Raw genomic sequence first — 13946 nt, 5'->3', positions numbered from 1 at the left:
GCCCGATGCTAACAGACGCTCCTGCGCAGAGCCAGGGCCAGTCACGCTGCCAGCAGCAGGGTATCGAGTGCCCCGCCCGGGGCTGCAGGGTGTCTGGAGAAGACCCCGAGGGGCGGCAGGGGCCCCAGGGGGACGGGGAAGGAAGGGAGGCAGCCCACCCAGCCTCTCCCCCACATTCCTCAGGGCTGATCTTCTATGACACGAAGGTGACGGTGATGAATCGAGTGCTGAACGCCACTGTACAGAGGACAGCGGACCACGCAGCCCCCGAGATCACCTTGGACCCACTGGAAATTGTGGGAGGTGGGGTTGGCTATAGAGGCCAAAAAATGCAAAACAGCAGTGCCTAAACAAGCTAGCAGATTTCTCGAACTTAAAAGAAGCCTGTATAAGAAGGAAGTCCAGGGCTGGTACAGCAGTTCCTGGGTCAGTCTGCCTGGCGTCCCTGTGTGTGGCAGGAGCTCTGGGCAGCAGGAGGGAGCTTGGCTCTTCATGGAGTCAGGCCTTTCCTCCACATGGGCTTGGCTGCACCCAGCTGCAAGTGGGGGGAATGCAGACTTTGTTTTGTGATTGGCCATGTGGTTGCCAAAAATAGGGGTTCTGGCATCAAAGGAGGAGAATGGGTGTTGGGGAGGCAACCAGGACTCTCTGCCATAGCACGTAAACAGACAAATGCGACGAACACGAGCAGGGGGAAATGAGAGAGGAACCCGGTGGGTAGGTGGGGAAAGGACCTCCCCAAGGAGGCAAATGGAAGCCTCTAGAAGATAAGGGGCCAACCACTTAGAGATCAGGGGAGGCGGGTTCCAGGCAGAGGGACCACGTGTGCTGAGCACAAAAGGCTGGAAGATGTTTCAAGAGCAGAGAGAAGGCACAGGGGGCCGAGTGAAGGGGCGGAGAGGGGTCAGAGGGCAGGGAAGGGCAGAGGGGGCCCACAAGGATGATGTGGAGCAGCTCCTCTCTCACTTTCCAGGGGAAATCAGAGCTTCGGAAAACTCCTACTTCTGCCAGGCGGCCAGGCAGCTGGCCTCAGTGCCTTCATCTCAGCTCTGCGTCAAGCTGGCTAGTGGCGGTGACCCCACGTATGCCTTCAACATCCGCTTCACTGGGGAGGAGGTCCACGGCACCAGTAAGTGGCAGCCCCGCCAGCTCTGCGGTGGAGCAGGCTGTTTAGAATAGAAAACTTCCTGGGCTTATTTCGAGTCCAAGCTGCCCGAGATCACTTCTGTTATCGAGAGCGAAAGGCACGTCCTCATCGTCCTGCTCTGCAGAAGCCAGGTCGGCACCCAGAGCCACCGTCACTCCAGGACCTCCAGGCCAGCCCCCGTGGGAACTGGGCCCTGCACTAGTCTGGGGCCTCAGCCAGTCCCTCCCAGGCCTGGGGCGTCTGCTTCCCCCAGAGCCCTGGCGGAGGAGTTGGTTGGGCTGAAAGCTCCTGTGTGTGCCTTGAGAGGCAGGGGCCTGGGGCGGCCTGTATTAAAATGGCACTGGTGTCGCACCCTGCTGCAGGGGGCAGCAGCTGTGGCGGAGTTCAGGAAATGCCTCCACTGTGAATGAAGCAGCAGCCCAGTTCCTCCTTGCTGGGTGCACTGGGAGGGCAGGGCTGTCGGTGCAGGAGGAAGTGCCAGCTCTGCCCCCCGTTTCCCTGGTCAGCCCCCAAGGGAAGCCTGTGGCTAGCAGCAGCCCACCAGACAGGGGCACTGCCGTCCTCTGGGCAGACGTCCCAGATGGCTCTGGTTCACCGGCAGCTCCGAATATGCCAGGCCCACACCCAACACCTTACGCTCCTCATAGCACTGCAGCTTCACACCAGAGTTAAGTGGCTTTTCCAGGTCGACAGCTGGCTGGGCTCCAAAGCCAGGCCCTTGGCCTTCAGGCGTCAGCAGTCAGGACTCTCCTGCTTCTCCTGGGAGGCAGAGGTGGGGGCCAGGCCTTGGCATCTGTCCCCATGCTGGGCCTCTGCGTGGCCTTCACCAAGCAATGTGCAAGACAACTGTCCTCAGAGCTCCCTGACCTCGAGGCACTGACAGAACACACAGGGAGGGCCAGTGACAGGAGGTTTTCAAGCCTGTTTTGAATAGCGGAAGTAAGGGCATCCACACGCTCACTTGAGCATTCACTGAGCCCACACGAGCACTGGGCGGTGGGGCGGCAGCGCTGAGTGACACAGGCGGCCCTGCCCTCAGCCTGGCCCAGGGCGACAGCCATGGACCAGACAGGCCCCCAACTCGGGGCAGGCTCGCAGCTGTCAGAGGTGCCCCACATGAGGGACATGCGGGTGAGCTCATGTAATCCTTGCAACAAGCCTGCGCAGTAGGTACAGTTGCTCTCCCCAGCCTGGCTCGGGGGTGTCCTGCATTAGGCAGTATCCCTGTGGTCGCACAGCTAGTAAGTGGCAGAGCAGGATTTGACCTCAGGTCTCCCAGTCCCCAGTGCTGATGCGTCTCCATCTGTCCTGCAGGCGGCTCTTTCCGCCACTTCCTGTGGCAGGTGTGCAAAGAGCTGCAGAGCTCCTCGCTGTCGCTGCTCCTGCTGTGCCCCAGCTCGGCTGTCAATAAGAACAAGGTAAGGCCAAGGCTGGCAGCTGAGGGGCAGTGGCCTGGGACCCATGTCCTCATCGGCTCCACACCTTTTCAGAAGCCTTCCTGGTCTGGGTGGACAGGTCCTTGCCGCACTGGCTGGGCGAGCTCTGGGACAGGGTCAGCTCCTCACAGTGGCTTCTCTCCTGCCTGCCATGGGGTGTGCTAGAATGGGACCGGTGTTCCCTGGTGGGGACAGAGGCACAGGCCCACAGCACCTCATGCCCCCTCCACTTTCAGGGCAAGTACATCCTGACCCCCAGCCCCATCACCTACGGGGAGGAGCAGCTGCTGCACTTCCTGGGGCAGCTGCTGGGCATTGCCATTCGAGCAGACGTCCCTCTTCCCCTGGACCTCCTGCCGTCCTTCTGGAAGACGCTGGTGGGTGAGCCCCTGGACCCTGACCAAGACCTGCAGGAGGCCGACATCCTCACCTACAATTACGTCAAGAAATTCGAGAGTGTAAGTGAAAGGCACATTTGTGGGCCAGGTGCCCTGGCTCACGCCTGTAATCCGAGCATTCTGGGAGGCCGAGGCGGGAGGATCCCTTGATGTCAGGAGTTCGAGACCAGCCTGAACAAAAGCAACACCCCATCTCTACTAAAAATAGAAAAATTAGCCAGGCTTGGTGGTGTGCACCTGTAGTCCCAGCTACGTGGGAGGCTGAGGCAGGAGGATAACACAAATCCAGGAGTTTGAGGTTGCATGAGCTATGACGACACCACTGCAGTCTAGCCAGGTGACAGAGTAGGACTCTTGTCTAAAAAAAAAAAAAAAAAAAACATTGTGGCAGCAGTAGGGCCCTCAGGCCCTCTGTGCCACCTCTGCCTTGGCCTCCATGGCAGACTTGAGCTCCCCAGTGAGGATTGGGGGGATCCCTCAGAGAACACCAGCAGTGTAAGCCATCTCTGCCAGGAAGGCTTGTCGCATGGGGACAAAGGCCTCCGGCTTCCCTCCCTGCTGACAGCAGCAGACTACAGGGTGACCAGCCTTGCTGGGCCTCCCACTTACAGGGTCCATCCCAAGGACATGGGGAAGGGTTCCTGGCTTAATGAACACAGGGGGCGGGGAACTGCTGCCAGCAGGCCCGGCTTCATTTTTAGGAGCTATTTCAGGGCCTTAGCAGGCGAGAGGTCAGCCCTGGGGATCTTCTGAGATTGGCCAGCAAAGGCGCTGGGATGGAGTTTCCCTCCTCCCCTGTGTATGTGTGGGACACACATACATGCTGAGAACGCGGTGACATCTGACCAGTACCCTACTGAGATGTGGTTGATGCCAGGCTGCCAGCTGGGCTTGTGGAGCCGCTGCGTCCCCCCACGGTTCAGCAGACAGCACCGAGGCCCCTTCACGGGCCAGGCCCTGGACCACGTCCTGTCCTCAGGGCGTTGCCGGCTGCTCTCCTTTACGCGAGGCCCGTGCGGACTAGGGGGGAAAGTGGGGCTCAGCGGGGTGAATGACTAGCCCGGGGCCCTGCGGCTGCCTGGGAGCAGAGCCACCCAGGAACCCAGGTCTCCCTAGCTCCACAGCCCGTGCTCCTCGGCACACAGGCTCCCCTCAGCTTGGAGAACAGACCCACAGAGCATGGCAGGTGGCCTCTGGCCCAGTCCTCCCCTTCGCAGCCACCTTCCTCTGCCCACATAGGAGTAGGCTGCGTCTGAGCCTGGCAGAGGCGCCCGCCACGGGATAACAGCCGAAGGAGGTGTCAGCTCGTTCTGCCTGCACCGGCAGAAAACTTACTGTGCCCACTGAAGCCCCTCAGGCCAGGCTGTGTGGTTGTCCCCTTAGCCACGCTGAAGGCAGCGAGTGCCAGGGAGATGCAGAGCTAGGGCCCTGGGTATCAGCTGGCTTCTTGGTAGAAACAGGAATGAGGATGAATCATCTAAAGGTCATAGGAGGGCACCCCTGGCCTGGGAGTTTATGTGTCAGGGACTCCTCCTCTGAGAAGCCCTACTGAGGCTCTGGGTGGCAGCAAGGGGCCAGGGCAGGCAGAGGATACAAGGCAGTATCCAGGCAGATGGTCCAGCCAAGGCTTGTGGCTGAAGGGGATGGGCAAGGCCACAGAGGGATTCTGGGACACCCGAACTACATGGTGTCAGGGGTTCATAGGAAGGCCTGCAGCTGTCACCACAGGTGCAGGGGCAGGGAGCTTGCTGTTAAGGACAGAGTGCAGGGTCAGATCCTGTCATCCCCTCGGTATCCCCGTATGCCAAAGGGTCGGGGCAGTAGCCTGTACATCTTCCACAGATAGGATTAAGTCAGCTCTCTGGTGGCAAGTGACGAATCCCAGCTCTAACCAGCTTAAGAAAAATTGTTTTAAAAAATTATCCACTCTTGGCCGGGCGCGGTGGCTCACGCCTGTAATCCTAGCACTCTGGGAGGCTGAGACGGGCGGATTGCTCGAGGTCAGGAGTTCAAGAGCAGCCTGAGCAAGAGCGAGACCCCATCTCTACTATGAATAGAAAGAAATTAATTGGCCAACTAATATATATAGAAAAAACTAGCCGGGCATGGTGGTGCATGCCTGTAGTCCCAGCTACTCAGGAGGCTGAGGCAGAAGGATTACTTGAGCCCAGGAGTTTGAGGTTGCCGTGAGCTAGGCTGACGCCATGGCACTCACTCTAGCCTGGACAACAAAGTGAGACTCTTGTCTCAAAAAAAAAAAAAAAATTATTCACTCTTAAAACATACATATACAGGTTTGGCTTCAGGCTTCAGGCAGGGCTGAATCCTGGTGCTCAAACGACGTCATCAGTAATGGGTCTCAGGAAGTCTCTCCCAGTGTGCTGGCATAGGTGACCTCCAGCAGCACAAGCATGTGCCATCATGTAGTCAGAGCCACACCAGTGGGACGGACTACTGCTTACGGAGAGTAACAGGCAGAAGCCTGGACTTTGGGTCTCGGTAGCCTGGTCCTATGCCCACCCCTGACCGTGGCAGGCTCTGACAGGCCAGGCCTGGGTCACGGGCCCATCCATACGGCCAAGGGTACACGCTGCCCACACTGTGCTTGACGCCAACCAGCTGGAGACAAGGGTTCCGCCTCCCTGGGGCCTTGGCAGCAGGGCAGGCTGTTACCCTCGCTCTGCCCCTGCCCCGCAGATCAACGATGAGACCGAGCTGGAGGCCTTGTGCGCCGAGATCGCCTCCCAGCACCTGGCCACCGAGAGCCCCGACAGTCCCAGCAAGCCCTGCTGCAGGTTCACCTACCTGACCATGACGGGCGAGGAGGTGGAGCTGTGCAGCCGCGGCCGGCACATCCCTGTGGCGTGAGTGTGTGCGCGAGGAGGGGCGGCCAGGGTATGACAGCTGCATACCGAGGGAGGGCCTAGGTCAGGTGACACAGGTGGATTTCACCAGGGGGAGAAATAGAGGCAGGGCGTTGGGTGCCAAGAAAAATGGTCCTCAGTTGAAGAGTTTCATTAAAGAAACTAGAGCTCTGAGATTGGTGACACCACAGCAGGAGAGGAATGAGCTAAGCTGCCAGGATGGGGACAGCATGGGAACTGGGCCTCAGGCCACTCCTTGTGAAAGGGTCCGGGACTTCTGGCTGAGTGGGTGTGGCCCCCAGACTGAGGAGAAACAATCCCATCCACCTCTTCTGAGTCCTCCCTCACCTGTGCCCCCTCACCCGGGCAGGTGGGAGAACAAGGACATCTACGCGGCGGCCATCCGGAGCCTGCGGCTGCGGGAGCTGCAGAACGTGGAGTGCGTGACAGCCGTGCGGGCCGGGCTGGGCTCCATCATCCCCCTGCAGCTGCTCACCACGCTCAGCCCGCTGGAGATGGAGCTGCGCACCTGCGGCCTCCCGTACATCAACCTCGAGTTCCTGAAGGTAGGTGGGCGCCAGGCCTGCCATCCCTGGTCACTGTGGTGTCTATGTAGGCAGCACCCCTGGCCTGTCTCAGCACTCTGTCCTCACCACAGATGTGTCATTGTTGTCATCTCCCTGGTTCACAGCCTGCATGCTGTCCCTGCTGCACCCTGCTTGTGGCTGGGCCTGGCCTGCAGACCCCAGGGCTTGGGAGGCCACTGGGTAAGCAGAGGCCCGGGCCTCCTCACAGCTGGGGGCCTCTCTTCCCAGGCCCACACCATGTACCAGGTGGGGCTGATGGAGACAGACCAGCACATCGAATTCTTCTGGGGGGCTCTGGAGATGTTCTCTCAGGAGGAGCTGTGCAAGTTCATCAAGTTTGCCTGCAACCAGGAACGCATCCCATTCACCTGCCCCTGTAAAGATGGTGGCCCTGACACAGCCCACGTGCCCCCGTACCCCATGAAGATCGCCCCCCCAGATGGCACAGCAGGTACTGCCCTCCTGGGGCCATGTTGCAAGTGGGGATACACAGGTCTTTCTCTGTTTGGAGCTGGGGCTGCCAGGCCCTGCATGAGGGACACAGAATGAGCAGGAACCCCACACACCAAAACCCAAATAGGAATGAAGGGGCCGAGTGGAGGGTAGGGGAACAGAAGCCATACAGGCCTTGTGTTAATGTATCCTCTGATGTTTTAAAAGAAGTTGAAAGATCCAGAACATTTTTAACCTCCCAACTTTTAACACTTTGCTCACTGAGCAAACCTATGTGCAGCAGGGTTCCCACACGACTGAGCAGTTTGGTACCTGTGCTGTCCAGTGCTTGTATGTCTACCCTTTCCTCCTGCAAAATCCTCTCCTGCCTGCCCTGGTTCCTGGCCCTCATTCCCCTTGTGCTGGGCCCCGGGATTGGCTCGGAGCTGCCCAAAGAGGCCATCCTGGAAGCAGCAGCAGGTCAGGCCTCCTTGGGACCCTAGCAGAGCCACGGGCCGCAGCCTCTGACTTTGGCCCAATGTTTCTCTGTAGGTTCTCCAGATTCACGCTACATCAGAGTGGAGACCTGCATGTTCATGATCAAGCTTCCCCAGTACTCCTCTCTGGAAATCATGCTGGAGAAACTTCGTTGTGCCATTCACTACCGCGAAGACCCCCTAAGTGGCTGATGAAAGGGAGTCCCAGAGTTAGGCTGTCACCCGAGGCACCCACTCTGCGGCTTGGGAAGCCCGCCACTGCGGGCGCGTCCCTCCGAGGCCCTGTGTGAGGAGTTGGCAACATTTTGCTTTTCCAAACTTTCGTCCATGTTCCAGGACCTCCTGGAAAACTTAACCTTTTGTATTTGTACGTTTCGTGATGGGTTGGTTCTTTTGCTGCCTGTTTGTGGTCTATTTGTAGGATAGTTTAGTTCCCAGACAGTTTGTGTCTAATTTGATCTTTATGGACATTGTCCCCCGTGGCCACCAGATTCTGATGCCGTAAGGCCCCAGTTGGTTCCTCATCACAAAACAACCAAGCAGAAAACTGGGGGTGAGATGACCTTGGCCACAGAGCACCCTGTTCTTTCTGCAGAGCATCCCCACAAACATGCCCTGTGGCCAGCCCTGGCCTCCTGCCTGGAGCTGGAGTTTCTCCCAGAGGCAGCTCCTGCAGGCCACCTCCCAGCTGGAGATGGTCGGGCGAGTTGCCCCAACATGTGAGAGAGACACAAGGAGCTTTGTGTTAATCTTCCTGCTTTCGGACTTGCTCATGGTCTTGGTTTTTCTGAAGAAAAGCCCACACTGGCTCCCCTGTCCCCCCTCTACCCACCCATCCAAGCCTATCTGCTATGTCTCTTGTGGGCCCCCTGGTCTAACAGTTGTCCCCAGAGAACTCCTCGGAAGCAGAAGACTCAAGGATTTGCTCCTGACCTTAGTTCCTAGAGACAGGCTGGGTGCATCCCAACTGCAGGAGTTGGGGGCCAGTGCTCAAGTGGGGGCCTTTTCTGACACTGATCGAACAGGAAAGCACACAATTCAAGCCTACCCCACTTTGTGCTCAGAAATGGCCCTTCTTCACTGCAGTGATGTGAGAGAGGAAAGGGCCACACACCGGTTTTTAAAAGAGCTATTTGAGGTGCTCTGCTCAATTTGGGGTCTACTTTAGTGACTCAGACCTTCAAGTCCAGATGCAGACTCCAGGGCATCCTTCTGCCCCTCTGGTTGGGCCTACCCAGCACTCCCCTCGCTGCCTCATGTAAGTGTGTGTGCCAGGGCTGAGCTGCCTCCAGGCTCACCCCCTACCCCAGTGCATTTGTGCCCCAAATAGGTCTTTGTCCAATGGTACTTTGTTCATGAGCAGCACATGCCATCTTGTTGGACACTGTCATTTTGGGCCTTGCCAGGTCTCACAGAATTGCATCACTGTATTTATTGTATAATATTGTGAATATTGGAAGTTCTGAATGAGTGCTATCTAGAAGGCTTCGGGGAGTGGATGCTGGTCTAAGAAACAAGATGTGTCCTGGTCTGCTGGAAAGATGTGAGTTTTAGAGTTAGAGCCATTAGCATCCATCTTCTCATTATTTGTAGGAAATGCATTATAGAAAAGATTCCCTGACCTAAGGACGCGATAAACCTAGGATAAATTGTGACCGCTGCATCAGTTACATTTGATGCAAGTCACCTCTGGAGGTGAGTACCTGCAAGCAGTTCCCTGCTTTGAAAGGAAGATGATCGGCCCGCTGCCTCCCCGGAAGCCACATTCCCCTTGACTGGGGGGGGGTCACATCCAGGATATATTCCTGACAAGGATCCTCTTATTTCATTGCTGTATAATGAAAGAGATTCTGGAGTTATTAGAAGTGGTTTTTCCTCCCTGTATCGTTAAATTCTTGGTTCCTTCGAATCATCATCCCTTGAAAGGACTTGTCAGCTACTTCCCCAAGAGGGGTTGACCCATCACTCGATTAGATGACAGTTGTAAGGTATCTGCTGCTAACATGGCTGCTTTTCCCAGAGAACACATTGAGGTCCAGACCCATCCAAACCTTGGCCCTAAAGAAATGTGTGCTGTAAAGTTACTTGATGTATATTTATTATAATTATTTATGGTTGCATTTAAACTTTTCATTCAATCGGATGCTATTTACACCATGCTGTGTAAAGGAAGCTCACTACAGGAAAAAAGTCACACCAATAAATAACCTTCATCTAATTTTGATTTACCTTTAGAGTTGTGTGATCATCTACTCTTGCTGAGCAAGTTCAAAGGCGGACATGCTTGGATGGCTCTGATGCTTAAGTGCCGCCAAGTGGCTAGGAATTAAAGTGTTTCTAATTATTATGGTCTCTTTGCACTTGACATGATTCTTCCTCCACTATGCTTATAAACTGCCCATTCCTCCTATCCAACCCCTTGAGTCTGTGCTTTCCATATAGAAATGATTGAAGAGATGGTCAAACTAACCCTGCATGTTCTGCCCACTGTTTGTCCTGACAGCTGCTCTATGCTCTTGTGCCTGGTGTGTGGATTCTAAAGTGGACTGTTGCACTAGAAGGGTCTGGGCCATTCTTAAACCAAATGTCTTCCTTTGGAAGTAAGCAATGGATTTAGACCTACTTTGTGCAGAAGTGAAATGCAGGAAAGAGGTAAGGACTAGGCTCATCCTGCTGTCCAGTATCGGTGCTCAGCCCTCTTGCACAGGTATCTCCTCCCCCAGGGAGTACCCTATTGTCTACGCTCGGGAAGAATACAACTCAGTTTTCTGGAACTTGCTTATCCCCTCCTACTGGTTTTCATGGGAGTCCTCACCCAGACCCACTTTGTTCTCATTCTCTCAACTCCACCTTTGTTACATGTAATAAATGCTAACTTTAGCAGAAGTGTCCCAGATACGTCTTTGTTATAGGAAGAGCAAGGAATCTCTTGGATGAGGAACGGAGCAAAAGCAACTGCTCACGGCGAAGAAAAGACCTCTGTTTAGACTTGAGAAGCCAGGGAATGGGTTGCTTGGCCAAGCAAAGCAAGGATTCCCCTGCTCTCCACTGCTGAGGCCATCTCTGTGGGCTGCCTATTGAAAAAAAAGTACCTCCAAAAACCATACCACTGAAAGCCAAGTGCGATAGCTGACACTTATAATATCAGCACTTTGGGAGGCTGAAGTAGGATCACTTAAGTTCAAGACCAGCCTGGGCAACAGAGCAAGACTATATCTCTACCAAAAATGTAAAAATTAGCCAGGCATGGTGGCTATAGCCCCATGTGTGCCTTTAGCCCCAGCTATGCAGGAGGATTACTTAAACCCTTGTTGTAACCCGTCAAGGTTACAGTGAGCTATGACTGCACCACTGCACTACAACCTGAGCAAAAGAATGAGACCCTATCTCTTACCAATAAAAAAGTATACCATCTAATAACGAGAAGATACTCATCCTCAGTCAGCAGGACCATACTGATTAAAATCACAATGAGATATGACCAAAAGGGTCAGAAAGATAATACTATGGTTGGTGAAGATATGGAACAATCAGAACTCTCACACACTGTGTGTGACAATCTAACCTACAACTGTTTTGGAAAACCATTTGGCACCATCAACTACACATACCTATAGCCCAGCAATTCTAGGTATAATCCCAATAGAAATACACACATACATTCTCCAAATGACAGGTATGTTCATGGCAGCACTAATAGTTGCCAAAATGAGAAACAAGTTGTAGGTCTGTCAACAGAATTATTGGCATACAATTGAATACTATACAGGAAGGAAAATGAACAAACCACTGCAACAACACAGATGAACCATAACCAAAATAATCAGCTAAATAAATAACCTAAGGGAGGGGGCTGGGGCCCCGACGCGTCCGCATGGCCGCCGCTCCGGAGCCCGGCGAGCCCGGGAAGGGGAAGCCATTTAAGCTCCTAGGAATTTTAGATGTTGAAAACATTCCTTGTGCACGGGATTCAGTATTATATGGTTCATTAGGATCTGTCGTGGCTGGCCTTGGACATTTTTTGTTAACTAGTAGAGTTAGAAGATCATGTGATGTTGGAGTAGGAGGATTTATCTTGGTGACTTTAGGATGCTGGTTCCATTGTAGGTATAATTATGCAAAGCAAAGAATCCAGGAAAGAATTGCCAGAGAAGGAATTAAAAATAAGATATTATATGAAAGCACCCACCTTGATCCTGAAAGAAAACAAACCAACAGCGACAGCAGCAATTAAGCAATCCTGATGTCAATGTGAAAAAGCTGATATTAATCATATAAAACATTTTATGTTGAATAAGCTCACAATCAAGTAAATAAAGTATGTGTAAGTTGTAAAAAAAAAAAAAAAAAAAAAAAAAATAACCTAAGGGAGCACTGAATGGTATGAGTTCATTTAAATAACACTGACCATGGGTAATAACTGGTGGTAACTGTCAAGGCAATGGTTACTGTTGGCCCAGGGAGAGGGACAAGGAGCCTCAGTGAGGTGTGGTGTCTTAGTAACATTCTGTTTCTTGGTTTGGGTAGTGGTAACAAACCTGTGTTCATACTGAGCTGTACACTTCCATGTACCTTTCTGTAAGGATGTTGTACTGTATAGATGGTTTCTTTAAAGTATGCCAAAACAAGAAAATCAAGAAATAAAAGCACACATTCTGTCTTCATGAAACCGAGAGAAATCTAGAAGTCATTTCAACACAAAATTTCTGAAAGGACAGCTGATGAAAGAATAATAATGACTTAGCCAGAGTATATCATCATAGAAAACAAGGTTATGTGCACCCTCCTTTAAATTTGATTTTAAAAAAGACATTGCAAAGGAGAAGAATTGGAGGTCCCATGTACCAGGGAAAAACAGGGATTGGAAGTTCATGTAAGAAGCAGAATTATAAAACCAGAAGTTACATTCCAGAGAAAGCACCTCAGAAGCTAGCAATTCCAGCCACCAGGCACTTTGAAAGAGGAAGACCAGACTGAAAATGGGGACAAACCCATCCACTGAACATCCAAATCCCCTTCCCAGCCCCACTCAACATTCACACTCCACATTCTGAACTAACTCAGAGAAAAGACCTACAGATACTGACATCTGGGGATCTCCAGTGAAAATCTCCGCCAGCTGAATCCCCTAAGCAGGTGTCCTCAAACTGCAGCCCAGCGAGGACATTTATCTGGCCCGCCGGGTGTTTTTGCTGCTGCTGCCTGTCCTTATTAGCAGCTGATTCGTCCCGGGCCCACAGTGCGCATGTGTGGAATGTGCACCACACTCTCCAACGGTCTGAGGGACAGTGAACTGGCCCCGTTTAAAAAGTGTGAGGACCCTTGCCCTACGGTGAAAGCCAAGAGTTGAGAAGAGCTGCTGTTACTGCCCTGCTCTGAAACAGACAGCCAAGAAGAATCAGAGGGAAAGTCTATAACATAAAACACTAAACCAAAAATAACTCCTTGGACATGGACAATACAAAGAGTAGAAGAGATCCAAAAAACAACTGTGCCACAGAAGTACAAGAAGTAGTACTGCATCCACTAAGAAAAAAAAAAGGGTATAAGCCAGGTGTGGTGGCTCATGCCTATAATCTTAGCACTTTGGGAGGCTGAGGCAGGAGGATCACTTAAGGCCAGGAGTCCAAGACCAGCTTGGGCAATAAAGTAAGACTCTTGTCTCTACAAAAAATGTAAAAATTGGCTGGGGCGCGGTGTATATAGTTCAGCTATGTGGGAGGTGGAGGCTGAGGCAGAAGCATCGCATGAGCACAGGAGTTTGAGGTTGCAGCGAGCTATGACGATGGCACTGCACTCTAGTCAGAGTGACAAAGTGAGGCTCTATCTCAAAAAAACAAAAGCAAGCAAATGAAAGCTGTTAGAGGATAAAAGAAAGGTTTTAAAAATTAATCAGGCCGGGCGCTGTGGCTCACGCCTGTAATCCTAGCTCTTGGGAGGCCGAGGCGGGCGGATTGCTCAAGGTCAGGAGTTCAAAACCAGCCTGAGCAAGAGCGAGACCCCGTCTCTACTATAAATAGAAAGAAATTAATTGGCCAACTGATATATATATAAAAAATTAGCCGGGCATGGTGGTGCATGCCTGTAGTCCCAGCTACTCGGGAGGCTGAGGCAGAAGGATCACTCGAGCCCAGGAGTTTGAGGTTGCTGTGAGCTAGGCTGACGCCACGGCACTCACTCTAGCCTGGGCAACAAAGTGAGACTCTGTCTCAAAAAAAAAAAAAAAAAAAATTAATCAGAAATAAGTTTAACATAACGATTAAAGGATAAAGTTGAGAAATCGCCCATAAAGTAAAACAAAAAGACAAAGAAAAAATGAGAGGGAAAAATATGATCAGCTTAAGATGGGCAACAGCCAACTATAACTGGAGTTTTGCAAGAAAGAGAAAAAACAGGAGAGAAATTGCCTACTTAAGAACATCCTGAAAAATCAAACAGGATGTGAGTTTGCAGACAGAACGTGCTCTTTCAATGAAAAAAGAATCCATATCAACATACAACATGGGGCGATTTCAAAATACCAAGGATAGAGATCCTAAAAGGCTTCAAGGGAAAAAATAAAAATGCAAGTCAGAATGGCATCAG

The 13946-nt window shown here is 52.6% G+C and overlaps 1 protein-coding gene and 1 pseudogene across 5 annotated transcripts in view; both read left to right on the top strand.

The window, feature by feature from the left end:
* Positions 1-9706, top strand: part of HECTD4 (HECT domain E3 ubiquitin protein ligase 4) — a 179885-nt gene extending 170179 nt beyond the window's left edge. For all 5 annotated transcript variants that reach the window (XM_075996573.1, XM_075996572.1, XM_075996571.1 and 2 more), the window contains exons 69-76: positions 184-303; positions 974-1129; positions 2462-2565; positions 2820-3041; positions 5679-5845; positions 6216-6411; positions 6661-6883; positions 7417-9706. In XM_075996573.1, coding sequence (XP_075852688.1) covers positions 184-303; positions 974-1129; positions 2462-2565; positions 2820-3041; positions 5679-5845; positions 6216-6411; positions 6661-6883; positions 7417-7553 — 1325 coding nt within the window. In that variant the 3' untranslated portion in view covers positions 7554-9706. The remainder of the gene's footprint in view (positions 1-183; positions 304-973; positions 1130-2461; positions 2566-2819; positions 3042-5678; positions 5846-6215; positions 6412-6660; positions 6884-7416) is intronic.
* Positions 9707-10289: 583 nt separating this feature from the next.
* LOC142863468 (cytochrome c oxidase assembly protein COX20, mitochondrial pseudogene) lies at positions 10290-11566 on the top strand (annotated as a pseudogene).
* The last annotated feature ends 2380 nt before the right edge of the window (positions 11567-13946 follow it).

Source organism: Microcebus murinus, chromosome 22 (genome assembly GCF_040939455.1).
Source record: "Microcebus murinus isolate Inina chromosome 22, M.murinus_Inina_mat1.0, whole genome shotgun sequence".
Lineage (NCBI taxonomy): Eukaryota > Metazoa > Chordata > Mammalia > Primates > Cheirogaleidae > Microcebus > Microcebus murinus.
Note: the sequence above shows the minus strand (reverse complement) of the source record. Positions and strands in the feature narration are given on the sequence as shown.